The sequence below is a fragment of the Camelus dromedarius genome, chromosome 17 (assembly GCF_036321535.1).
Source record: "Camelus dromedarius isolate mCamDro1 chromosome 17, mCamDro1.pat, whole genome shotgun sequence".
Taxonomy (NCBI): Eukaryota; Metazoa; Chordata; class Mammalia; order Artiodactyla; family Camelidae; genus Camelus; species Camelus dromedarius.
In genome coordinates, this window is record NC_087452.1 from 18678244 (window position 1) to 18705199 (window position 26956).

Genomic DNA, 26956 nt, shown 5'->3' on the forward strand with positions numbered 1-26956 from the left:
AGAAAAAAGAGGACACTAATGAACTCACCTACAAAACAGAAACAGATGCACAGACATGGTTGGGTTTAAATCCATTACATTACTAATTGCTTTCTACTTCTTTCATATTTCTTTACTATCTTTTTTCTCTTTTCCTGCCTTTTTTGAATTGAGTGTTTTTCCTGATTGTATATTTTTCCACCATTATTGTTAATTATTTATACTTTTTTTTAAACACAATTTTTTAGTGATTATTCTTGACCTGGCCTGCACTGTCCAAAATGGTAGGCACTACCCATGTATGACCAGTTTTTAAAGTTAAATATAATCAAAATTTCATATTGTTAGGTGAACTGACCACATTTCAAGTGTGCAGTATTCACATGTGGCTAGTGGCTATTGTATTGGATAGGGCAGATATGGAACATTTCCATCATCAACGATTGTCTTGGATGGTAATGGTCTGGAGTTTAACATACATAACTTTAACTTCTTACAGTCTAACTTCACGTAAGATACCACTGCATGTACAGTGTAAGAACCTTACAGTAGAGTGATTTCATTTCATCCATCCGTTATGATTTAAACCCTTTAATACATGACCATTTTTGCTTTAGATGATCAGTTATAGTTTTTAGAGATTAAAAGTAAGAAAAATATCCTTCATATTTACTTACATTACTACCATTTCCAACATACTTTATTTATCTGTATGGTTCCAAATTTCTATCTGGGGTTAAATTCCTTCTCCCTGAAGAAATTCCTTTATTAGTCTGTTTTGTTGATCTGCTGGCACTAACTTCTCTTGGCTTTTGTTTGTCTAAGGAAGTTTTTATTCTGCCTTCTCTTTTAATTATCATTCAGGTCAGAGTATCTTCCAATTTCTTTCATGATTTTTCCTTGACCCAATGATTATTTAGAACTGTGCTGCTTAATATCCAGTTTTCCTGGTTATCTTAGTATTACTGGTTTTCCATTTTAATTATGTCGTGTTCATTTATCATACTTTTATGATTTTAATAGTTCTAAATTAAGAGTCTTATTTTATGGTGCACAATATGGTCTCTTCTGATAAACTTACCATATGTGTCCAAAATAATGTATTTCCTGTTGTTGAAAAGAGCGTTCTTTAAATATTAAGTCAAGTTGGTTGATGGTGCTGTTCTGATTTTCTGTGTCTTTGTTGATTTCTTCTTGTTGCTTTAATAGTTGTTGAGAGAAGGAGGTGAAACTTTCCACTATGAATGCAGAATTATCTATTTTTCCTTTTATTCCATAATTTTGCTTCATGTATTTTTTTAAGCTGTATTGTATACTATACACTTGAATGATTTCTATATCTTCTGTTAAATTTACCTTTTTATTATAATAAAATATCCCTCTTTATTCATGGTAATGCATGTTGTTTAGAAATATAGTCTATCTACTATTAATAGAGTGATTTCAGTCTTTATATTCTTACTTTTTGCATGGGGTATCTTTTTTAAAATTCAGTTACTTTCTACCTGTTTCTTGGCATGTGTCTCTTGTAGATAGTGTATATTTGGGGTTTGTTTTTGTTTTGCTCATTCTGACAATCTCTGCTTCTTAACTGAATTCTATAATGGATTATAGATTGATTTATGTTTGGGTTTGAGTCTGTCAGTTTGATTTTTTTGGTTTTTTGCTCGGGACTTCTCTTTCTCTGTCCCTCCCTTTCCTCCTTCCTGCCATTTCTGAATGATTTTTTAAGAATTCTATTTTAATTTTCCTGTTGTGTTTTGCCTTCAATTTGGAACATGAAATTCCGGGTTGACACTTTTCCTCTTGGTGCTTTAAAGACGATGCTCTATTGTCTGGGTCCTTTTTTCTTCATTTCTTGTGTGAATCTCTGTTTTGTTTAACTGAATGTGAGACAGTGTGTGTAGAGCAGGAGACTGAGATAAACGCTACTTATGACTGGAAATAGGCCCTCCCCTTCTTTGCTTAGGCCAGAGGTCAGCTCCGTCTCGTCTGTAAGTTGAGCCAGATTGGTTCTTTGTTGTTGGTCTCATTACCCTCAGTGCCTCTTAGGCTTCCCGTCCCTTCAGCAGTGGATTCATGCCCCCTTGTGCATAGTGTGGGGCCTGTGTTACCAGAGCATCTTTTTTCCATTGTCCCTGCTTCACCGCAGCAGGTCCCATACACCATGACATGAGGGGACCTCCCTCCCTGCCCTTGTCCCCTCTCCACTGGTAGACTGATGTTGTCATTATTTATGGTACATCTTGGGGGGAGCAGAGTTTCTGGTCTCTTCTACTCCAGCATCAGTCGTAGGCCGGCCCTGTGTGCCTGAGCTTCAAGGGTGGGGCTTTCTCAAATCTCTTGCTCCTTAGTGGTGGCTGAACTTTCATTTCTGGAGGGGAAAGTGATGTGGGAGGGGGCAGTTGCTTGCTTTCTCCTCAACTTGCTCTGACTTACGCATAGTATGTGAGAAGATTCTAACCCAGTGAGTCACGAGTGTTCCCCAGTGACAGCTGACCACCAGTCTCACACCTGTACCGCCTGGGGAGTTTCTCTCTGTCCCAGCCTTTGTCCTGAGCACCCAGTGCAGGACCTTGAAAGAGACTGTAACTTTCCCTTGTGCATGGGGCTCCCTGCTTACACTTGGCCTTTAAGAAATGGTTACAGTTTCAGCTGTTTTCTCAGTATCTGTTTTGATGGCAGCCACCTTTTTCTCCCCTCTTGACAGAAGGCAAACAATTCACGTCTTCAGAGGCATGTGCCATCCTTTGTAATTCAGTTCACCCAAGTGCTTTGTGACTCTCTGGTAGGATCAGAAAAAGTATGCTTCTGTAGGTTGGCTTTTTGTTTGTTATGGTGGGAGTGGCTTGCTTTTGCCATTTTCACAAGCGGAGCCCCCTCCTGGGTTTCACTCTGTTTTTTGGGGGGGGGTTTGCCACATAATTTCCTTTTTACACAGTCAAATATATGATTTTTCTCCCTTAGGCCTCTGAGTTTGTGTTTTGAATAGAAAGAATATCCTTACTACAAAATTAAAACAAACAAACAGACCTCTCCTGTTTTCTCATAGTGCATTTATGTTTTACTGTTTTCTGTTCAAAGTTTTCACCCACCTGGAGTGTATATTGGTGTTTATAGCATTATATATATTAATTTGATTGATTTGTTTCCAAGTGGCTATCTGGTTGAGCTTACACCACTTGTTGATGAATTCATCTTTGATCTGCTGCTTCTCATGTATGTGCTATTAGGGAGTAGATGGTAGGATTCGCGTTGTGTGCTTAACCTTTACTGATACTCCGTTTAATCACATTGTCTTTACTTCTCATGTTGTTGCTTGAGAGTACAGAGGATGGAGTTACAAAATTAAAAAAAAAAATCTGTGTTCCTCTCTCTTAAATTTGGCTTGCCCATATCTCATTTGGTTCCTTTTTCCCAGCTTGCCTTTGCACCTGAATTTCCAAGCATTTGGCTGACTTTTTGGAAGGGTAACAACTCTTTCATTTTACAGAATATTCAGTTAGGTCACATAATTCCAGTTACACTACACATGGTGTAAATGTGTTTGGTAATACGCACTTAATTTTGATGAGTGTGCAGCTCAGTTCTTGCTCTCCCCATGTGCGAGCATTCTGTGTGCCCTGGCAAGCCATCAGGATATTCTAGGAAGTCATTGAGTAGTGTCATGACCTTCACACTTAGAACATCTTGGAACTTTTCTGCATATTTTAGGTTGGCAACTAAAGTTCCTCCTCATTAGTAAAATTTTATTGGCATTTTGTTGCTTAATGACATGAGCGTTGGACAACACCAAATTGCAAACTCTCCTTTTGTTGGGTGTTAATCCAGAGAGGTTTATTCCTAATACTGTAGTGAGAAATGGGTTGCCCAAAACTTATACTTTCTTTGTTAGGAGAAGATGACGTGTGTCTGGAGAGCCTTTATCATAGGCACATCCTGTACTTTTAGGCTAAAAAATATTTGGAGAATAGTCTAGAAATTGACTCCCGTAAAGCTGTATATGGGTATACCCCAGGGAAAGTCTTTGTGTATGTCTAAGGGTTCACATACCCTCATTTGAAAACTGCTATTTCAGAACATTGGTTAAGAGAGCATCTGCTTTTTTAACTTCCATTGTTATAATTGCTTTTATTTTCTTTTATCATCATAATCATCCCTTGCCTGTTCCAAAACTTGTCATCCCCGGTCTCATTCCTCAGAGATAATCATTGTTACCAGCAGTAGTTTATTGCACACTAGATTTTTTCTGGTAATTTCAAAACATGTTAGCAGCTTTTCCTGACTGGTCACAAACTTTTCTACCCTTACAGCATTTAAAATGTTTACCCCCCACAAGTTAACCCTACATTTTATCCCTATCAGGGCATCATTCCTAAAGCCATCATCTTTTTAGGAGGGAGGCATTTTTGACAAAGTGTTTTTACCTAAAGTTTCATTAAAAACAAATGAAATAAAAGAAAGATCCCAAATGAAGTAACAAATTAAAATCCAGGATATAAAAGGTTTGGCGTCTGAATGTGATTAACTTTGGATTTTTAAAAACTGAGTTGGAATCCATGACTCTAACCTAGAGGACAGGCACACAGTCTCACGCAGGGAAATCCTCCCAGGATTTTCATGATGCAAAGATACTAATGGTTCAGGTTTGTAGGCCACTGATGAAGCTTTTTTCTTCTAGATGTAGCAGTTTTCTTCTAGTATTAGGGTAAGCCATGTGTGAAGAAGAGACTTAAAAGGATTATCTTCTTAATTCAAGAATTTATTTCCTACTACAGGGAACCAATCATGCAGAAGGGAGCTGGGTTCCCTGCCCTGATCAAGCTTATAGTCTAAGAGATGGTGCATCAGGAAAAGATTAATGTCAGTTAAATATTAGTATATACTCAGTGGGGTTTTCTCTCTTGTCCTAGAGGTTTTAAGAAGAGTTTTTAGTTCATGTAAGGAATTGTGTATGCGGTGTTTGCTTAAGTAGATCTGAAAAAATGCAGCACATAAAGATGTAATATATTTTTTTTTACCTAAAAATAACTTTAGTATTATAGGAAAAATTTACTAAAAATAGAAAACTTATTTAGGCATAATTATCAAATGCATAGGAGTCAATCCATGTGCATGTATGCATACACATGTGTTGTGCCTGTGGGTGTATGTATGTATTGTAAGGTCTTAGCTATGAATGTAAGATGTTGTGGCTTTGGAAATCCTCCAGCTGGTTAGAATTTCAAAATAAGATTAAATGTATCAAAATAATACTGGTATATATTTGAAAAATCCACAACAGCATCACCTCTCTGTCCTTGGTCCCATTGTCCAGCTGCAAATACTGTTTTCTTTTTTTATATCTTTGATTTTCTTTTAGCCCCATATTTCTAAATAATACGCTTCTACTGTGATTGATTGTTTCAGCAACTGTAGATCTTATGCACCGACCTTCTGTTATGCTACATAAAGGTTACATTTCCTTTCCAGTATGGTTCTATTGTTTCCCGCTGCTTTGTTTATTTGCGTGTCTAGATGTTTTTAGCTTATGCTGCAGATCAGATTCCCTTTCGTTTCATAGAGCTTGTGCGTTCTGGCCGCTCCTGTTTTGGCTAGCTGCAACCTCGACCCATGGCTTTGTTTCCCCCGTCTTTTGGATCGGGTTCCTTCTTTTCCCACATCTCTCTCTTTCTTACTTTACTCCTTTATTTTGCTACAGCACATCCTCCATTAAAGTCCTAAACAGCTGGGTTCATGAAAAGAAAACATTTGAGACAATGTCTGAACATTTTTTAATTTCACACTTTATTGATATTTTTGTTGAATATAGCAGTCTTTCCCTTTAGAATTTTGAAAGCATGGCTCAGTTGTTTTTTAGCACATAGTCTTGCTTTCAAGAAGTCTAATAACATTGTTTTATTTCATTTTCCACATGTTGATATTTTCCCTTTGGCTTCTCAAAGCTCTTACCCTTTTGTTTTTCTTTTATTTTTGTTGTTATTCTGAGAAGTTTAAATTTCCACGTGGATGTGTCTTGGTGTAGGTGACTCTGCATCCTGCACTTCTGGGCACCAACTGGATTCAGGTCCTTTTGATCTTGAACAAGTATTTCTTTGATAATATCCTGACTACACTTTGTTGTTGTTGTTGTTCTTTACCTTTAGAATAGGGTACGGAGCCATCGGGGTTGTTTCTGTATTTACTTCCTGTTTGCGTTCGCAATTTGTCTCTTTATCTTTTTTTTTCTTCTTCTAATTTTCTGAGATTTTCTTCGGGAAAATTGAATTCAGCTATTAAAAAATTCTCAACAGTGCTGTTTTTTTATCAGATGGATTTTGTTACCATGGCATTCTTCATTCCCAGATTCCCTGCATTTGAGATGTGGCTTGTTCTTTTTTTGATTATTTGATGGATGGCCTTGTAAAACCTGTCTTATTCCCTTCTCTTCCCTATTGTGGAAGAATTAAAGAGAGTTCTGTAACTATGAGATTTCATGTATAATATAATTATATATAAAACTAGTAGGGGTGTATTATATGTGTTTATTATAATATATATTAAATATGAACTAACACTTAGAATATTTAGCACATAGTAAATGTTAATCATCTCTTCCTTCTCATCTTTTGGAGTCATACCGCTGCTGTTAGTAATCTTAGGTCTTTGTCTATTCCTTGCCTTAACTCTGTGTCCTCTAGTTTTATTTCTCTTTTTTGCTTATTTTGGTCTTTTTCCTATTGGAGACTTCCTCTAAGTGCTGTACCTCCTTATGGAAGAATGGAATCTCTGAATATGTATGGGACTTGGGGACCAGTGGAATTTTATTTCGAGTATACCGGGGTCAGCCGGGCCTCCTGCTTTCAGGCCCCTGCCTTGAAGGACCCACTGCGGTCCTTGGAAGTCAGTCTCCTTCACCCACCTCTGCCTTCTCAGTCAGTCACTCCTAACCCACCTGCTTTCCATCTCCCGAAACACTATTAAATGTTTCTCATTTAATACATCTCATTTAAACACTATTAAATGTGCTGATATCTCCGCTTTTATTCTTTGCTCTTGTGAATTTGGATCTTTTGTCTTAACTATAGTGTTAGTTGGATCTTAGAAGAGAAGGTCAACACGGGTAACTTATCGTCTTTAACTGGAATTAAAAAATGAAAACATCTGTCGAAAACTGGTTCTGCTAAGTCGCTGTTAAGGAAAGGTTCATGGTGCCATGTCAGCATGGCACGTCAGAGGGCTGTTTTAATTCTGGGCTTGGAGACTTAGTGACATGTATAACGTGTCAGAAAATAATGTTTATAAGAGAGAGTTTAAATAACTAAAGTGTTGTTTAGGTCATGAATAAAACATTATGCAGTATTTTGCTGGGGTCTATTTTAGTTTGAAATAAATTCAGAACAAAATTTGCTAAGTGAAAATGTTAAAAAAAATACATACTTTTTTGTGTTTTGAATGTACAAGTGGTGGCTTACCACCAATTCTACATGCACATAGACTTATTTATTTTTGTCTACTGAGATGGTTCTGCATATAAATTTAGTAGAAGAATGATTAAGAAATCTATCCAACTGTGCATGAAAGTTGTTGAAATCATAGATACAGACACTGAAGGGACTTGCGGGGACTGAAACGAGTCCTCTTGCTTATTTTTATTTTTTTAACTCTCCGTTTGGCTTTATTCTAACTTCTACACACACACACACACACACACACACACACACTAGTTGTGTAACAGGTTCTTTGAAAGTGAACACACCAGTGTCACTTCTCCTTCCGCCTTCTGTTTCTTTCTCACACTCAGCTGTCACCCGGATCGGTGGGAGTGCTGGGAAAGGCGGGAAGTGTGTCCAGGGCTGAGAGGGAGGGTACCAGTGAACCGTAATGTCAGTTCTGTGTTTCATCAGCTACCTCCCTGGGAGAGGCTTTTTGCAATCTCTCTGTGTCTCTGCTATTATGTTCCCCTTTCAGAAGAAAAAGTTGCTCAGTCTGATTAACTGAGTCACTTTATTTGATTACCTGTGCCCCAGTGGTCCTGCTGAGTTTTAAGCCTTTAAAAGTACTAGGCAGTGGTGAAATCAGGAGCCAGAGAAACAGAAACTGTAGTGCAGTGGGGTTAGTATGTCTAAGTTTGGTAATGACTGGCTTCTGATGGGAGAGCTAAGGGTTTAAGGAGGCATTGAATGGATACTTTTGGGGAAATAACAGAATTCATGCATCAGGTGGGGAAAAAATTTAAAAGATGGCTATTTCAAATCTTAAATTCAATAAATATCAGTTGAGTAAGGGGACCACGATAAGGTGGGTTTTTAGCTCCTAGAAGGCATTTACTTTTTTTTTTATTCTGAGAAGTATAATTTTTTAAAAAATGAATTCAGTTCTTTGTATTTCTTCCTAGATCTTCCCAGTTCAACAGTTCTGTAAATAGTCTATAGTAATAGCAGTAATGTTATGATCATATTTATTATTAGCACTAGCACTATTTATTGAGCACTTACTACACACCAGGCACCGTTCTGGCCACTTTACCTATATTACTACTTAGCCTCCCATTGGACCTCTGAAGGTTTATTATTTTGCAGATGTGGAAACCCAGGCGATGGGAAGTGAAGCCACTTGTTGAAAACCTCGTTAGAAGTAGAGAGATGGCAGGGCAGCACTGAGACAGAGGAACCTGGAGTCTTTACCTGTAGAATGACTTCTAGTTATTTCTTGTGAAGTCCGTTTTCCCCCTCAACTTCTTATTTGAAAGCTTTTCAAATCTAAAGAAAGGTGGAATGGAAAGTACATCTTTAAAAAGGAAGACACTACTGAACTCATGTACAGAACAGAAACAGACTCACAGACATAGTAAACAAACTTCCGGTTACCGGGGTGGGGGGAAAAGAGGGTGGAAAGGATAAATAGGGAGTTGGAGATTTGCAAATACTAACTACTATATATAAAGTAGATAAAAACAAATTTCTTCTGTAGAGTGCAGGGAACTATATTCAATGTCTTTTAGTAACCTATAATGAAAAAGAATATGGAAAGGAATATTTTGTTTGTATATGTATGACTGAAACATTATGCTGTGCACCAGAAATTGACACATTGTAACCGACTATACTTCAGTTAGGAAAAAGCACATCTTTATACTCCTTCCTAGATTTATCACCTGTCACATCCTATCACATTAGAACTACCAATTACATATTTCTATGTCTATCCAGCCATTCTCTTTTTTCCTGTATTATTTGAAAGTAAGTGGCAAACTGCATGTATTTCCCAACAACAAGACCATTCTCCAATGCACTTTCGTATTGTAATAATCTATGTTGCTATAAACTAAGGCAGATAATGAATTGGGCTGAAAAAAATCCAATTTACCACACACACGCGCGGACAGAGACTTTGTCGGAAACATGAGTGATCCCAAAAGATCTACTTTGCCCACGTGTTTCCACCGTGATACCCCTTGATGTGAAGCCTGTCACCCCCTCCAGTCTGTGGAGCTGCGATTAACAAGTGATGATGCATGAGTCATCTCAGGCCGCCGTGACGAATTACCACAGACTGAGTGGTTTAAACAACAGAAATTTATTTCCTCACAGTTTTTGAAGTTAGAAGTCCAAGATCAAGGTGCCAGCACATCCGTTTTCTGGTGAGGTGTCCCTCCTGGCTTGCAGATGGCCCCCATCTCGCTGTGTCCTCACATGGCTGGGTCTGTGTACGCTCTCTGGTGTCTCTTCCTCTTCCTATAAGAGCACCAGTCCTGTTGGGTTAGGACCTCATCCTTAAGACCTCATTTAACCTGAATTACCTCCTGAAAGGTCCTGTCTCCAAATACTGTCACGTTGAGGGTTATGGGTTCAACATATAAATTTTAGGCGGGGGGGGGGGGGACAATTCAGTCTATAACAGTTGGAAGGAACACTTCTGAAATATGGGAGGATTAAGCCTGCTAAAAAGTATGGAGTATCTCAATATAACATGTGAAAGTGTACGTTACTAACTAAAGCAGCTTTTATATTGTAATTAAACTGGGAACCATTTCTACTTGATATATATATATAAATAACAGGAAATGCTATATATATTATATACACTCATCTAACGATGGTATCCGGTCAGAGTATTTATTCCATGTGTTTATCATCTGTGTCTGTTTCTTCTAGTTGATGGTACTCTTGGCAAAGAACAGCAAAGAGACAGTAAGCTTGATTAAGAAAAGTGTGGAGGGGAGTTCTTAGGTGTATTGTTTTGAGTAGTGAAAGAAGAAAAAATTTTGTTCAGATGAATTAGGAATGCTGAGAATGGGAAGTTTTTAGATATCCTAAAAACTAGGGTAAAAAAATCTAAAAAATGATACAAATGAACTTATTTACAAAACAGAAATGGACTCACAGACATAGAAAACAAAGGAGAATGGGCGGTGGGGGAGGGATAAATTAGGAGTTTGGGCTTAGCAGATACACACAACTGTATATAAAATAGACAAACAACGAGGCCCTACTGTATAGCACAGGGAACTGTATTCAGTGTCTTGTAATAACCTATAATGGAAAAGAGTATCTATTTCTGTATAATGGAATCACTATGCTGTACACCACAAAGTAACACAATATTGTAAGACAACCATACTGCAATAAAAAAGAGAGACTGGGGTGCATTGAGTTCAAGCATATTGTTTTGGTCTGACTTTCAATCAATTATTGAAAAACTGTATTTGTTAATGTCTATTAGAATAGAATAATAATAGTTTTTCCCTATTCCGGGAAGATGGTCAGTTTTTCTTGAGAAAAGTTGTATTTTTTGGGTGCAGGAGGAACGTCTTGAGGGGAAAAGGAGAAGGTAGCTGGGATGTAATTCTTAGACTGGATTAGATATGGCATAGATAGAGCTTTTCCGGGAAACACTGTAACATAGTGTAATATATCATCCTTCATTTTATCATTACCTTTTGCCGCATGATCATAAATGTCCACAAAAGCATTCAGGAGCTTCCGCAATTTCCCCGCGAGCCTCTCTCTAGCCCTTGGCCATTTCAGTCACTGCCTTTTGAGAAGTCTGCCCAGAGGACTTTCTCCTCTTCAATTACTGACCTAAATCTGCCACATGCTCAGTGAATGGCTTTGAGTGGTATTCAGGCATCTCCACTACATCACTTTCACTGACTATGAAATTCTTCCTCCTTTGTAATATTTTCCTCATAGAAGGTTTTGGACCATCGCTGTGAGGCTGGCTGACTTGACAGGACAGCCCCGGCTGTTGAGTGGGGGCTAGTTTTATGCATGATGAGGCATATTTGTTTTATTCTGATGGTGTTAATGAACACTCACATGGTGGTTAACACACCTCCCATGTGGACCGTCCTCCACAAGGGAGATACACAGAACATTGGGAAGAGGAAGACTATGGATGAACTGTCTGTGCTCTTGTCAAGTCCCTGCCTCTTCATTTATGTTCCATCCCTACCTCCTACCTCGTCAGACATCTCTATAGCAGTTTTCCCTCTATCAGACTTTTCCCAACAGCGTACATGTTTGCTATAATTTCTCACAGTAAAAAAAAAATTGCTCACACCTGTAATCCTGTCCGTCACATTCCGATTTCTCTTCTTGCCATTGCGGCTCCATTTATAGCTACAATTATTGTCTCTTATCTCTCACTTTATGCTTTCTCTGAAGCCTGTTCCAGTCATGATTTGCCTCCATTGTTCTTCTGATACTTTTCTTGTGAAAGCCAACCGCGTCCTTAATATTGCAGCGTCCAGCCATCCTCATCTTTCACAACAGCATCTGACATGATCACTCCCTCATCCTTTGATACCCTTGTCCACTGCACGTCCAGAACAGCACACAGTCATCCTTGGTTCTCTCTCTTTTTCACTGAGTCTTGTTGGTTTACACTGTTTTGTTAGTTTCTGGGGGTACTGCATAGTGACTTAGTTACATATGTAATATATATTTTTCATTATAGGTTATTACAAGATAGTGAATATAGTTCCCTGTGCGATACAGTAGGACCTTGTTGTTTATCTATTTTATATATAGTAGTTTGTATCTGCTACTCCCAAACTCCTAATTGATCCCTTGCCACACTTTCCCCTTTGGTAACCGTTAAGTTTGCTTTCTATGTCTGTGAGTCTGTTTCTGTTTTGTAAATAAGTTCATTTGTATCTTTTTTTAGATTCCACATAAAAATGATATATGATACTTGTCTTTCTCTCTCTGACTTAGTGCGATAATCTCAAGGTTCATTTGTGTTGCTACAAATGGCATTATTTCTTTTTAATGGCTGAGCAGTATTCCATTGTATATATACACCACATCTTTATCCATCCATCTGTCGATGGACATTAGGTTGCTTCCGTGTCTTGGCTGTTGTAAACACTGGGGTGCGTCTATCTTTTTGAATTAGGGTTTTCTCTGGACATATGACCAGGAGTGTGATAGTGTGATTGCTGGATCATATGGTAACTCTAGTTTTAGTTTTTTTTTTTTTTAAAGGAATCTCCATACTGTTTTCCACAGTGGCTGCACCACATTACATTACCACTTCCTTTGTTCTCATTTTTGGCCACTGGCCACTCCTTCTCTTCTCCTAAACTCTTACCATTGAAGTGATACTTAAAAAAAAAAAAACAAAAAAACTCAGGCTACAGTTATTTCCTTGGGGATTTTATCCAGTCTGATGGGTTTAAATACCATCCACATACTCTAATGATGAGCAAATATCCATCTTAAAACCAGCCTTTTCTCCTAAACCCCAGACTCAAATGTCTCATCTAACTGCCTGCTTGACCTTCCTCAGTTAGGTGTCTAATCAGCACCTGAATCCTGACAAGCACTCATGCTCCTGGTTCGCCCTCATTCACGTAAGGGGCGACCTCACCCTTCTCGTTAAAGGCGACAGCTCTGTAGTCAGCGCTGACTCCTCTCTTCCTCTCACTTCGTACGTTTAACCCATCAACACATCCTGTCACCTCTACCTTCTACACAGATTCAGAATCCCACCTTTTCTTACATCTCCACTGCCACAGCCTGGTCCAGGCCATCGTCACCTCTGCCCGGATTGTTGTGACAGGAGCCCTCTCCCTGCTTCCATCCTTGTTCCTCCTTAGTCTGTGCTCATCACAGTGGATCCTTTACAAATATTTGTCATATCAGGTCATTTTTAAGTTCAAAATTTCCAGGGGCTTCCTATCCTATTGTGAGTAAAAGCCCAGACCCCCCCCAGTGACCCAGGAGGCCCTGTGGGACCTGCCCGTTCACCCTCAGCTATCTTTTGGGGCATCATCTCCTACTGATTTTCCCACCTGTCACGCAGCTCCGGGTTTCGGGGCCTCTTTTCCTTAGACACCTGCGAGGCTTGTTCTCTCACCTGCTGTAATGTCACACAGACGTTCGCTTCCTAGGTCGTCCCTGTTTTAAATTGCATCTTTCCTGCTCTGTGTTTCTTTCATCACTAAAACACAAAAGGTCCTCGAGGAAGAGAATTTTTTTTGCCCTGTTTTGTTCACCGTCATGTTTCCATGTGCCTGGCCCAGAGCAAGTGCTCCACAAATATTCACTGAATAAATACATAAACAGAAAACCTAAAGACATTTATTCAGCATCTATGGTGTTTCAAGTAGCTCACTATGTTCATTAAGCACTTGAATTGAAACTTCATAACCGTCACGTGAGATAGATAATACACTAGTTGACTAGTTGTATGTGAGAAAACCGAGACGGAGTTACTCAGTCGAATTCCCCAAGTCTGGAAGCTGGGATTCCAGCTCAGCAGTTCTGACTCCAGGTCCAGTGCTCTCTCCTTTGTGGCCAGCAGGTAAGAAGCAGCCCATTTCCACTGTAGGAGCATCATCAGATACTTCCTTTTTGGTATCTCCTTTACTCCTCTGGCCTCATCCCCAGCAGAGGGCCTGGCACAAAGCGGGGGCTCAGAGGGTATTTGTCTCCACAAGCGAGTTACCAAGTTGGTCCAGCTGATGGTCCCATGGCTACCATGGTCTTACGTTCTATATTACGATATTTCCCTTTGTGACAAGAAGCCAAGTTGGGGCCGGGACAGGGAAGCACAACTAGGAATAGCAGGCATGTTTCCCCAAGGCGAGTGGCTAGCCCCGGCCTCATTCTCTGCTTTCATTTCATGAAATCTTTTCAGTCTCCTGTTTCCTCGATGCAGCTCCTGCGGAGAGAGAGACGGAGGATGCCATAGCGAAAACCCTGCTCAGATTAAACCGGCGCCTTCTAAGACCGCTGGAGTGTGAGGCTTCCCTTTGAGGGTGTCATTTCTCATGCAAGGCTGGAGGGGGACGGGGAAAAAGGATCTGACGAAAGTAAAGGATACAAGAGAAGTAACAGCGTAAAGGAAATCACCCTAATCTGATGCTTTCTGTCTCCATCAGCTTTCAAGTAGTTTCAACTGAAGAACTTCTATTGCAAATGTAGTTTTGTATTTAATCTCTTTTATGATGGAAGGGTCCTGACTGCACTGGGACAAATAGTTATTTACCCTGTTGTCTGCAACTTTTCTTAAGAGCATGTTTAACGAGGGGAAAAAAAGATACGTATTTAGGCAGATAAAATTAATCCATACTCTATAGCGATCCCACAACAATCAATTCTGTTGTAAGGATTGTGATAACACTTACAATGGTGTATACATTAATTATGTAGGTGAGTGAGGAACCAGGTATCTGAAGCTTTACAATTCTGCTAATGTGTTAAGTTACCTTTTTTGAAAAGAACATATGCAACTTGATTGCAAATTCAGACGTGTGGAAAGGAATCAGGAACAGTTTAAAGTTTCCCCACTTACAGAATATGTCGCCGAAAGTGCTGAGGACAGTGTCTGGCACATAGTACACTGTGTGTAAGTTCTGGTTAAATAAATAGAAATAACAGCCTCCCATCTCCATACCCAGAGCAAACTGGAAGGGAAATGGCCCAGCAACTGACAAGGACTAACTGCACAAAACAGATAATTTTGTTTGTTTCCCTCTGGCCAGTTTGTCTCTGGTGAACCTGGCCTCACTTATGGATAACTCAGTCTTACAAACTCCAATCCACACCGTGAAGCTCTAAAGTAAACCTCACTGAGAAATTTCAGCTGCAGCCTCTCACTTACTGCATAGGACTAATGTTACGTTATATGTATTCAGCTGTAGTTTTGAAGACAGATTTCCCATCTAGAATGTTCCTCGCTGTTTAAAGGAGCATTTGCATTTTTGTTTTAAGTGAATTTACCTGAAGTGGCCAGTTTCTGGTACAAGCTTTTTGAACAAGGCTGCCATCTTGTACCTCTTTAGAGAACCATGAAAGCCACTGGTTTCTTGTCTGTTGTCTGTTTTCACTTTTTCTCCTGTCCAGCAACACTGTACTGCACAGCTGTATGGTGTTTATGATGGTGCATTTTATATGTCAACCGGCCTGGGCCTTGGGGTCCCCAGATATTCGGTGCAACACTTTTCTGGATGTTTGGGGAGGACTTTTTTTGGATAAGATGAACATTTGAATCTATACATTGAGTGAAGCAGATTGGGCTCTCTAATGTGGGTGGGCCTCACCCAAGCAGTTGAAGGCCTGAATAGAAGAAAAGGCCTGACCTTCCCTTGAGTAAGAGAATTCGTCCTGCCTGTGAACTGGGACATCAGTCTTTTCCTGCTTTTGGACTCAAACTGACCCATCAGCTCTTGCTGGGCCTTGAGTCTGCCCACTTTTAGACCATAATGACCCCAGTGATTCTCCTAAGTCTCAGTCCTCTGGACTCAGACTGGAAGTAAGCCATCAGTCTCAAGCATCTCCAGCTTGCTGACACCCTGCAGATCTTGGGAATTGCTAGCTTCCATGATCATATGAGCCAGTTCCTTTATAATGAATCTCTTTGCATGTATATACACACATCCTATTGCTTCTGGAGACCCCTACTCCAGTGTTACAACGTGAGTTGTCAAGCATGTCTGATCAGTGATTTCTGTACAGAGCCCACACTGGATCCCTGTCTCCTGCCGCGAGTCCTTCAGCAATTTTAGGTACGTGTTTGAGTACCTATCTCCTGTGCCAGGAACAAAGATTACACAGAAACAGGGCACATCCTTATTCAAAGGTTATTGTTGAATATCAGCAGTACACAAATTTCTGAGAAGACTGTCTAAATGGATCCACACAGACACTGTCATCAAGTAGAAAAGGTGTTTTCAGTGGGAAACTGAGCCATGTCTTGTGACCGGCTGAGGTGGAGATACGGTTTCGGCTCTACTTGGTGAAATGTTAGCGACCATGGCTGCTACCTTTTCCACCATCCCGTGAGAGCACAGACACTGCCTGGGTTTGATTCTCTCCTCTTTCTGTTTTCTAGTTGTGTTAGCTTGGGCAAATTAATTTTTGGACATTTTGTTAAAGGTAAAATAGGAATAAAAATAGTACTTACATGACAGCATTTTAAAAGATGACATAGGGTAATATTTGTAGATGGTTTAGAACAGTGCCTGCAATCTACCATACTTTGTCAAAGGTAAGGTGCTGTCACTTGTGAAACACACTGCTATCTTGTGTATTTCAGAGAAAGGAAAGCAATGCCAATTAAAATGGTAAGATGCTCTCAGCTGTGAGACCTCCTGACATGTTAAAAGCTGAAAAAAATACGTATCTTAAAAATCAATGAAATACCATAGTTGGCACTATATAAATGAATAAAATCCTAGACCAGGCAAGCTGATTATTCAGAGACAAGATTGAATGGGAAAAAATAATCTATTTGCATTTGTGGATGGTTATCTAAATAGCAACAAAATTCTAAGCAAACTGTAATATTAATGAATGTTCAAATCACTTCTTGACTATTCTCAGAAGTTACTAAAGCATATTTCTTTTATTCTCTTAATGAGGCTGAGAGCTGCCTTCATTATAGACTCTCTAGGGCTATTTAAAATCTAATTAAGGCTTGATGGCTGTTACAGACTGTTTGTGTTCCTCCCCCCCTCCAGGCCCCACCTCCGCCAAATTCATATGTTGAAGCTGTAGCCTCCAGGCATGAGTGTATTTGGAGACAGGGTCTATGAGGTGATAAGAGTTAAATGAAATCATAGGGTGGGGCCCTAATTTAATAGGGTTAGTGCCCTTAGGGAAAAAAAGGAAGAGACCAGAGTGCACTCTGTCTCTGCCATGTGAGGACACAGTAAGAAGATGGCTGTCGCAAGCCAGCGAAGAGAGCCCTCACCAGGAGTCAGCTTGCTCAGCTGCCCCAGCAACCTACCACACACCGCCTGACTTAAAACAGACACTGGCTCCTCGCAGTTCTGGAAGCGAGAAATCCAAGATGAGGGTGCTGGCCGATTCGAGACACTGAGCAACAGGCAGGGCAGTCACTGAGACAGAATGGAGGATGAGTTCACCAGGTACCCTCCTTTCTGTGTGGCTAGTCCTTACCCATCAGGGGATGTTTGACCTGATGGTGCTTATGTGCAATTGGAAATGAGAGAAAGGATAGCCCTGTGAAGTCTTCCCTGTCTTCACTCTTCTGCTGACTCGATGCTGAAGCCCCATACTACTTCACTGACACTGTAATAACTCTCCATTCTTATTTATACTGTTGTAGACAACTAAGTACCTATGGGAAATCAACACTCTTCTTGTGAACGTTTAATTAGGTTTATAGCTGTAACTAAGTCTTTCATATTTATGTTTTCTTCTGGAGTGGACTGAAAACTTTCTCTCACGCTGGTGGTTGATTGTCTGGGTACTGGTGTTGCTTTTTATGTATTTTACAAATGAAACTTTGCCTTAGTATTTGTTCTTACCATCAGTTGAATTTTGACAGGGAAAGGCTAGAAAAAAAAATTCAGCATAATAGAGAGGTTATGTTGTGCAAGGCCTATCTTTATGGATTAAAACTCTGAAATATGGAATATTTTTAAACAACCTATTTTAATGAGTAGATGAGATTTCTTGTAATTCATAGAACAATTTATATATAAATGGTGTATCTGAAAATCATGAGGGTGCTCGAAGGTGCTTGAAAAACTTGCCTTTCATTAATAATTTCTAAACATTGCCTCCACAATCTTGTTTATATTGGTTTTTATCAGAGCAAAACTAAGTCTTTCCATCCTGGTATAACCAGAGTTGGTGTATTAGTTATCTATTGCTTTGTAACAAATTAGCCCCAATCTTAGATGCTTAACACAATCCACATACAGCTGACCCGTGAACAGCAGGGGTTTATACACAGATTTTCTCAGTAAATACGTACCAAAGTACTGCATGACCCATGGTTGGTTGGTTTAATTCACAGATGTGTAACCAGTGATAAGGAGGGCCAGCCTCAGATTTTCAACTGTGAGTTTCCTCCAGAGTGGGTGTTGAACAAGGAAGCGAGTACACCACTGTCTTTGGTAACCTAACTGTGAGAGACAAACCATCACTTCTGACGTATGCTACTGGCACTGACACAGAGACCGATGCTGACCGTGTGGGAGGGAGTTGCTTACAAACTCACTGATAGGACTTGGCAGGAGACTTCAGTTCCTTGCCACAAGGGCCTCTTCAGAGGGCTGCTCATGCTGTGGTTTCCCTCGAGTGATCCAGGGGGCACAGAAAGAGAGTGGCCATCTAATTTTGGAAGTGACATACCAACATTTCTGCTGCATAAAGACCAACCCTGGTACCACGTGGGACGGGACTGCACAAAGGAGCAGGTAGTAAGAGGCAGGGATGACTGGGGACTGTCTTAGATGGTGGTTGCCACAGCTGACGTGACCTTGAACAGAATGGCAGACTCACTAAGTGGAATTACACACTCAGGTCCAGCCACGAGAATGGGTCCACTTACTGTTAAGCTACATTCTCTCTCGGTTTTGCAATCTTCTGATAATCTTCCAATAAATTCTCTTTCGATGAAGTGAGCTCAGATAAGTTTCTGTTGTTAGAACAAAAGACTCCCAACTGGTAAAATGGATTCCAGTGTAAATTAAATTATTTTCTATTTGCTACAGGACGATGGAGGGCAGGTTTCTCATTGCTGGTGATGGGAGATACAAATATAGAATTGTGGAGGGAGTAGTGAGAACCTGTGGTGCTAGGCTGGGATTGCAGATCTCAGTGTGGACTGAAGACTGTACATACACACTTTGTAGATCTCTCTGCCCTTTCAGCCCCTAATCACTCCCTGGTAGCAGTGATTAAACCTTTGTGCCAAGATCTTGGTCTCTAGATCTGATGCCCCACTAAAAATAATCAAGACTCCTTGGAGAAAAATGATAAGGGCAGGGAAAATACAAAAGAAGCCTGGCACATCTTTTGAGCCAGAAAGTTAGTAAGATCACAAAGAATAATGGTGATATGTCAAAATGACACAGCTGCTGGTATGAAGGGTCTCTTCCTGTCTGGATCTGAGCTAATTTGAACATTAATATAGAATTAGTTTTACGACCATCAATATGAATAATTGGTTCAGGTGGGAATCGTCAATGGATGCTAAAAATTGTGGGTAACAGTTTGATGAAAAATGGGGGTATTTACATAGTTTCAGTATATCTCCCCTTAAAAAGCTTATTAATTGTTAAGGACAAACTAGTAACTTTAGAAATGGAGAAACCTGGCAGACATCACCATCAGCATGTGATTCAAGATAACAGCACCAATAGCGGGACAAATGGACATTATGTGGCTCCTGATATGATGCACTGAGAAGAACATACATTTTGAGGGTAATCTGCTAAAAGTGCGTTACCTGACTCTAATCAAGAAGAAACACCAGACCCACCCAAACGGAAGAACTTTCTACAAGGAAACTGACAAGTAGTCTTTAAAAATGTCAAGGTCAAGAAAAATTCTGAGGAATAGTTTCTGATTAAAGAAAGCTAAAGAAACATGAACTAAACATAACGTGGGCTCCTGTATTAGATCCTGAGCAGGGGGAAAAATGACTCTAATGGACATTTTTGGGATAGTTGGTAAAATCTGACTATAGAATATGGAATAGCATTGTACTAGTGTGAAATGTCCTGAATTTGTTAATTATGTCAGAAAGTGTCTTTTTTCCCCTTAGGAATCACACATGAAATATTTAGGGATAAAGGAGTATCATGTCTGCAACACACTGTCAAATGGCTCAGACAAATATAGGAAAGAGAGTGAATGATAAAGCAAATGAGATCACATGTTAATTAGGGAATCCAGGTAAAAGGTCCTAACAGTTTGCTGTGGCTGCTGTGACGGATTCCCACAGATTTAGTGGTGTGAGTCAGTTGGCCAGAAGTCTGGCACAGTGCGGCTGGTTTCTCTGTGCAGGGTCTCATCACTGGTAAAATCAAGGTATCATCAGGACAGCATGCCTTTATGGGGGTTCTGGGGAAGAACCCACTGCCAAGTGCCTCCAGGTTTCTGGCAGATGTCAGTTCCTTGCGGTTGTAGGACTGTAGTCTCCATTTCCTTCACCTGTGGCTCCAGCCAGCCAGCACTGATGCTTTGGGTCCTCCTCATGTTTTAAATCTGATTTCCTCTTGTGCTTCATCCCTCTACTTGGAAGAACTCCTGTCGATCACATTAGGTCAGTGTGGGTAATCTTAGTAATTTTAATTACATCTGCTAAATCTCTTTTGACATGTAAGTAACATAACATGACCATGGGTGTGATACCGGGGACTGAAGTTCCTGGAAGCCAAACTTCTGTCTACTTCAGATTCATAGGAGGTTTTTTTTGTTTTGCACTATTCTTGATACCTTCATCTAAATTTGAAACAACATTAAAACAAAATGTTGTAAAGATTTATAAACATGGTACACGGAGCTGGAAAATGTAGTCATGGCATCGTTCATACTCTTGGTAGTTTCATTTCTTACTAATGGCATTGGGTCTGTTTTTCTCCCTGAATGTCTACCAGGTCACCACCAAATCAAGCAAGGGACCTGTGAGGTGGTGGCTGTGCACAGGTGCTGTAACAAGAACCGCATAGAAGAGCGATCACAAACTGTCAAGTGTTCTTGCTTCCCAGGACAGGTTGCTGGCACAACGCGAGCCCAGCCTTCTTGTGTTGAAGGTAAGATCTTCCTGGTCAGGTTCCCCGGTGCTGTGGAAGGGCTCTGTGCCAAAGAGCTTCTCTACCTTACTGTCTTTGCGACTCAAAAACAAACTGCAAATGACAACAAAAAAACTAGTATTTTAAAAAACTTATATATACATATATTTATAAATATATATATATTTAATTGAGTTATAGTCAGTTTACAATGTTGTGTCAGTTTCTGGTGTACAGCACAATGCTTCAGTCATACATGAACATACATATATTCCTTTTCATACTCTTTCCACCATAAGTTACTATAAGATATTGAATATAGTTCCCTGTGCTATACAGTATGAACTTGTTTATCTATTTTATATATATTAGTTAGTATCTGCAAATCTTGAACTTCCGATTTATCCCTTCCCACCCTCTTCCCCCCCCCCCCCCCCGGCAACCATATGTCTGTGAGTCTGTTTCTGTTTTGTAAATAAGTTTGTCTTTTGTTTAGATTCCACATGAGTGATATCATATATTTTTCTTTCTCTTTCTGGCTTACTTCACTTAGAATGACATTCTCCTTGTCCATCCATGTTGCTGCAAATGGCATTATTTTATTAATTTTTATGGCTGAGTAGTATCCCATTGTATAAATATACCACAACTTCTTTATCCAGTCATCTGTCGACGGACATTTAGGCTGTTTCCATGTCTTGGCTGTTGTAAATAGTGCTGCTATGAACATAGGGGGGTGCATGTATCTTTGAATTAAGGTTCCCTCTGGATATATACCCAGGAGTGGGATTGCTGGATCATAAGGTAAGTCTATTTTCTTTTGAGGAATCTCCATAATGTTTTCCATAGGCTGCACCAAACCACATTCTCACCAGCAGTCTAGGAGGGTTCCCTTTTTTCCTCACCATCTCCAGCATTTATCATTCATGGACTTTTGAATGATGGCCATTCTGACTGGTGTGAGGTGATGCCTCATTGTAATTTTGATTTGCACTTCTCTGATAATTAGCAATATTGAGCATTTTTTCATGTGCCTATTGGCCATTTGTATGTCTTCCTTGGAGAATTGCTTGTTTAGGTCTTCTGCCCATTTTTGGATTGGGTTGTTTGGTTTTTCTTATTAAGTTGTATGAGCTGTTTATATTCTGGAAATCAAGCCCTTGTCAATCTTATCTTTTGCAAATATTTTCTCCCATTCCATAGGTTGCAGGGCAGTGTCATTTTTAAAGGGACATGTAACTCCATAAATTTTTGGATCAGTGAGGTTAGTTATTAATGATGTCTCTCAAGAGGTTCCCAGTGAGGAGTTCCTTTCCTGGACACTCAGGAAGATACGCTGTGATTCCTTCTCGCCCAGCTGTCTCTCCAGATATCCCCCATCGGAGCAGTTGCTTCCCTAGACATGCCATTCTCCCAGCTCCTAAACTGAGAAAATGAGCAACCTTGTTTTCTCACCTCATGTTGAATGTTACAGACTAATATTTTCTTTGTTTCTAGTAAACTATTTTAACAAACATTAATAAAAATATCTTTTTTTGGAGCAACTTCCATGAGAATAGTTTGGGATCGGGTATCGTTCATTTGTTGTTTCCAAATCCCCTAGCAGAGTAGTGTGGAGATGGTTTAGAAAGAAATGAAGGAATGGTGATGGTTGTAGGTGGAGGCCTGGGATTGATCCCTTTCGGTGCCCCTGCCTCCTGCCAGCAGACACCTTGTTAGAAACAAGCATCAGTCCCCAGGGAAACAGATACACGAGGTTAAGCCTTGTAGAAGTTTCTCTACAGTGGCGTGAAACCTCCCTGAAAATAAACACTTCCAGTCTTATCAGATGCATGTGTAAAGGTCAGCCGTTAAAACACATACACACATTCTTCCCTCCAGAATCATACGAGCGACAATAATAGCTGACTAGCCGCATCCCAACGAAGACACAACTCTATGGGCCGTAGGGTGTGCATGTGTGGTATAGACACTCAGCCGCCTTTCAAGCTGTAAAGTGAAGGCAGAAAATTCCCCATCTACAATTCCTCATCAGAAACCCTGGGGGCCAAATATGTTGCCAGATTCAGATCTTATCAGGGTAACAGTGCGTATACCATCTTTCACCTGACAGACCCAGTGCCTTCTCCGTTTGCACCCAGTAGTCACGGAGAGTAATATTTATACAGTTACATATATGAATATTCATGTGGAATGGGATAAGGCGAGAAGAACCTCATGTTAATTCAAGTCAGGTTTTGCTGCCATCCCAAGGAAGTAACTGACATGTTTAGAGCTTTTTGGATTTGGCGATTGAAGATAAAGGATTGTGGACCTATTTGGAAAAAAAAAAGATGAAGATCTTTAACATTAAAAAAACTTTGTTAAGTTCCTATCTCCCCAGCTGGGGCAGTTTACTATACATGTTCCCTGTCACTGATTCCAAATCATACGCATTCTGCCTCCTTGCTGTCTCTCAGATCAGTCCTCTGTCTCTGCCCCGCTGGCACCTCCGCAGCCTGGGGGCCTCATTACATTTTGCTGGGCTTCCCACTCTCAGTCTTCCGATGTTCACCCTGTAGCCAGAATGGTCCTTCTACAGAAACAGAACCCATCATGTCACTCCATGTTTCAAACCACACTTCAGTGACTTTTCACCGTCTTTAAAATGAAACCCGCAATCCTGGCCATGGCTTGGCTGATGAAGCCTTGCATCATCTGGTTCTGCCCACCAGGTGCACCCCACCAGACTGGCGTCTTCTGTTCCCTTTCGGCTCTGAGCTTCACCTGTCTGTATCCTTTGCCTGGATTGTTGGCTTCATCCCCACCATACACACTGGTCCACTCTCCTTTCACACCTCCTGTATGTTCCTGTATTTCTTCCGACCCCCCCAGTTCATGACTTGCATCTCATTTTGCTGTAGAAGCTCGTTGAATGTGTGCCTTCCCACTAGCCTGCAGGTTGCTTGAGGACAGGAACGGGGTCTCCTGTTTACATCTCCCCCGACTGGCTGCTGCATTCTTCTCCTGAGTTCAGTGAGCTTCTTTATGACTATCACTTTAAACTCTTCAGCTGGTAAGTTACTTACATCCATTTCATTTAGTCCTTTTCCTGAGGTTTCATCTGGAAAGGTGTTTCTTTGTGTCCTCATTTTGGCTGACCTTCTCTATGAGTTATGTCAGCTACGTCTCCCAGTCTTAAAAGAGTGGCCTTATGTGTAAGGTGCCCTGGTGTGGGGCCTGGTGGCACGATCGCCCTTGCTCATCAGAGCCACGTGCTCCGGGGGTATCACCAGTGTGGGGTGCGCGCCTTCCTGCAGTGGCTGGGTCTTGATTGCTGCAGACATGCCGGTGGGCGGGACTAGCCCCAAGCTGGCTGGCTGCTGTGGTTGGCCTTGGCCGCTGAGCAGCACGTGTCTGCGTGCGACTGGTCTCTGCCACAACTCGCTGTGAGGCCTGATCACAAGTCTTGTGGGTGTGCTGGTGTGTAGGGCTCCCCAAGCGGGAGCTGCTTCAGAGGGACACCGGTGCTGGCCAAGGTGGACTGCTGGGTGGGGTAGAAGGTGGGAACCATTTTGGAGGGGTGCTGCTAGCAGCTGAGGTCACACCCCGGGGAGGGTAGGAGCCACTTTGGAGGGCTGAATACTGCGGGTAGGGTCCTCAGGGGAGAGCAGGGGGATGCGCACAGTGTCAGCTAGGTAGATGGAGAGTGACAGGAGTGGTGCACATCGGCCAAGGGCCAGCTGGTAACAGCAGAGTGAAAAACACGGTTCCTGCCAGCAGTTCTGTCCCTGGAGAAAGTTCCACCAGATCCCTAGCCCTCTGGCACATGCCCTAAATTTAGCTCGTGAACCCTTGTACAATACAGGTACTTGTTAAGCTGCTGCCTCTGCTCAGGGACTGGGGGTGTGTGAGTCTGTGTGTGATCCCTGCAGAGTGGGTTCTTAGTCTTCTCCAGTCCTCCAGCTCTCCTGCATGTTAGCCCCACTAGTTAAAAAAAAAAAATATATATATATATAGTATTATTGTGTATATATATTTATTTATTGAAGTATAGTCAGTTACAACATGTCAGTTTCTGGTGTACAGCACAATATTTCAGTCATACATGAACATACATATATTCATTTTTATATTCTTCTTCACCATAAGTTACTGCAAGATATTGAATATAGTTCTCTGTGCTATACAGTATGAACTCATTTATCTATTCTATATATATTTGTTAGTATCTGCAGATCTTGAACTCCTACTTTACTGCTTCCCACCCTCTTCCCCCCAGTAACCGTAAATTTGTTTTCTATGTCTGTAAGTCTGTTTCTGTTTTATAAGTTTTTTTTCATATTCCACATATAAGCAGCTCATACAACTTAATTAAAAAAAAAAACTCAATCTAAAAATGGGCAGAAGGCCTAAACAAGCAATTCTGCAAAGAATACATGGCCAATAGGCACATGAAAAATTGTTCAGTACCACTAACTATCAGAGAAATGCAAATCAAAACTACAGTGAGGTATCACCCCACTAGTTTTTAAAGCCAGACATTCTAAGGGCTCATCTTGCTGGTGTGGGTGTGGGACCCCTGGGCTGTGGGACCCCCCTCACGTGGGGCTTGGACTCTTTGCTCCTCAGCAGGGAGTCTCTTTGACAATTGTTTTAACATCCCTTCCTGTGTGTGTCTGCCCCTCCTATGCGTCTCAGTGTGCCTTTTCTTTATATCCTTAGTTGTAGAAAATATGTTCTCCTAGTCTTCAGGTCATTCTCAAAAATAGTTGTTCTGTATGTAGTTGGAGTTTCGGTGTGTCCGTGGGAGGAGGTCAGCTCAGGGTGTTCCTCTTCTGCCATCTTTATCTGGAACCAACACTGTCTCTGTAGATTTGAAACTTTGACAGGAACTCATGATTCATAAGCTATATTTATACTGTGTGGCCTAGAACATTTGGATATAAAAATCTTATGTCTAAATAATGTTTTACCACACTCAAAGCAGTTGCGGGTAGGGTAGCAGAATTAGCATCTTTTAGTAAAGAAATTATTAATATCTTACTGTAAACTAGCTAGTTTAAAATTTTATATATGGGCAAAATCCCTTTTGTCTACTTCCCTAAGGGTAACTATCTTTATCTGTTGGGTCAATATATTTTTCCATGTATTTGTGTATTTAAAATAGGTCTGTAGAAAATGGTAGATTTCCATAGGAGTGCGTGTCTTAACAAATGGCATCCCATTAGATGTTTCTTAGTCCCGCGTGCTTTATTCCCCTCAGTATTAGGTTGTGGAGATGTGTGTGTGTTAGTACATAATGACTTGTTTTATTAAAAATTGCTCCATACTGTTCCATCGTATGGCTAGGTTATAATTTATTCAGCCATTCTTCTGCTTCAAGGCATTTTGGTTGTGTCTGTGGCAAAGGAAACAGACTCATAAACTAACTCAATGACTTGTCTACTATCGTAGGACCAGGAAGTGATGGATGGAGACCAATTATTTGGTGTGTGAGCAGAGCCTGTAGAGAACTTTCTGTGCCGATTCAAATGTTCTTTCTGTGTATCTCCATGTCTATATGGGATGATGGATATGTGTCCATTACCACTGGTAGCCACTCCACCATGTGTGGCTGTAGAGCATATAAGATGTGACTAGTTTAAATGTAAATGGGAACTTGTGACTAGAAGCTGTTATGTTGGACAAAGCAGGAGAAGCTTTATGTAAATATGTAATTTTAATGTAACATTTATGGCCAAAGAATACCAAAACTCTGAAAGATGGGAGTGTGACTGTGTCCTGCAATTTATGTCCCCTGCACCTGGCATACAGTCGGTGTTCAATAAATGTTTATTGGCTCAAAGTCACTGAGGAGGCGTAGGAAGTTGTGGTTTAGGCTAGGCAGGATGTGTGTGTGTTTTCCTTTCTCCCTGATCTTCTATTCCTTACCAGAATGTGCTTTGATTAGGGCTTTTTAGCTTCACCTGCTTAATCCTCATCCTGTATAATTATGCAGTATCATGCTGCTTA

The 26956-nt window shown here is 40.6% G+C and overlaps 1 protein-coding gene across 1 annotated transcript in view; it reads left to right on the plus strand.

Annotated features, from left to right (window-relative positions):
* Positions 1-26956, plus strand: part of TAFA4 (TAFA chemokine like family member 4) — a 148054-nt gene that overhangs the window by 105697 nt on the left and 15401 nt on the right. Inside the window, exon 4 of the mRNA XM_010987383.3 lies at positions 20828-20983. Within this exon, the coding sequence (XP_010985685.1) occupies positions 20828-20983 (156 nt within the window). The remainder of the gene's footprint in view (positions 1-20827; positions 20984-26956) is intronic.